Consider the following 1,083-nt stretch of genomic DNA (forward strand, 5'->3'; position numbering starts at 1 on the left):
CAATATTTAACGCCATGAAATGTTTATAACAATCATTGCTTAAATAATTTTTAAATATTATTTGACCTGTATAAACTAATATCTGTCGAAATTCAGTGGCTTTAAATCTAGATATTTCATTTAAACCTCTGGGTTTTCGAGAAAACTCACAAGGTATATATTGTGCTAAAGAGGAGAGTGATATTGAAAGTTGTTTAGTAACCGAACTTGGCAATCGTACATTTAAAGGTCCTTTATCGATCCACAAATGAATCAATTTTTTCATCACACCTAAGCATGTTAAATGCATATAATCTAATGAAAACTTGGCTACTATATCAATATTTGGTAGAATAGATAAATCTGAAATGGCACTGCCTACATGATGTTCATCATGTTCTCTAGTAATATAATCATTATGAGTACGCTTTACTAAATTATTTTGTGTAAATGGAAAACAGGTTCGATTTTGGAGGTATTCACCTTCTTCTCTACAACGAGTACATGAGTCAAAACCTGTATGACCTTTTATTTTTAAAATAAATGATTTAGCTGGCGCATCTAAACAAAAACCATCAATTTCAACTTTAATAATAGTCCCATCAATATTAACACCATTTAATAACACATTTTTAGCTTCCAATATAAACTGTTCAAGATAATCGTTCGAATTTTTAGGCTTTTCGTGGCCCCAATATATACCAATAGGAAATACAGCATTATCTAATGGACGAATGTATCCCAGAATAGACCATAATTGACTTGAACTACTTTTTGTAATAGGTAGACCGTCAATGCCAATGACTATTTTAACCACATCTGTGTTATTGATGGGATTTAAAGTAAAATGTCTCTTAATAGCTGGAATCAACCCAAAATGATGGTAAACACCAGGTTCGATTATAGTAAGGGCATGCTGTTTCATTAAATATTTCTAGTTTTCAACACACTTCTAGAATCTTTAGGAAGCTCAGTAAATCCCGGGAAATTGTCTTAAAATTAGCAATAATGCATTAAGAGCATTTGCGTGAATATTAAACTCAACAGCCCAACTAGCTAATTTCTTTCTAATTTCATCAAAATAAATTCCAATGAATGATTTTG

General features: G+C 31.0%; 1 protein-coding gene across 1 annotated transcript; it reads right to left on the minus strand.

Moving 5' to 3' along the window:
- Positions 1–150: 150 nt before the first annotated feature.
- LOC103311710 lies at positions 151–904 on the minus strand (the record flags this gene model as incomplete). The annotated part of the gene is made up of 1 exon (XM_008191407.1): positions 151–904. A coding segment is annotated over exon 1 (754 nt), but the record flags the coding sequence as incomplete, so codon positions are not given.
- Positions 905–1,083: the final 179 nt, after the last annotated feature.

Source organism: Acyrthosiphon pisum, unplaced genomic scaffold (assembly GCF_005508785.2).
Source record: "Acyrthosiphon pisum isolate AL4f unplaced genomic scaffold, pea_aphid_22Mar2018_4r6ur Scaffold_15425;HRSCAF=16082, whole genome shotgun sequence".
Lineage (NCBI taxonomy): Eukaryota > Metazoa > Arthropoda > Insecta > Hemiptera > Aphididae > Acyrthosiphon > Acyrthosiphon pisum.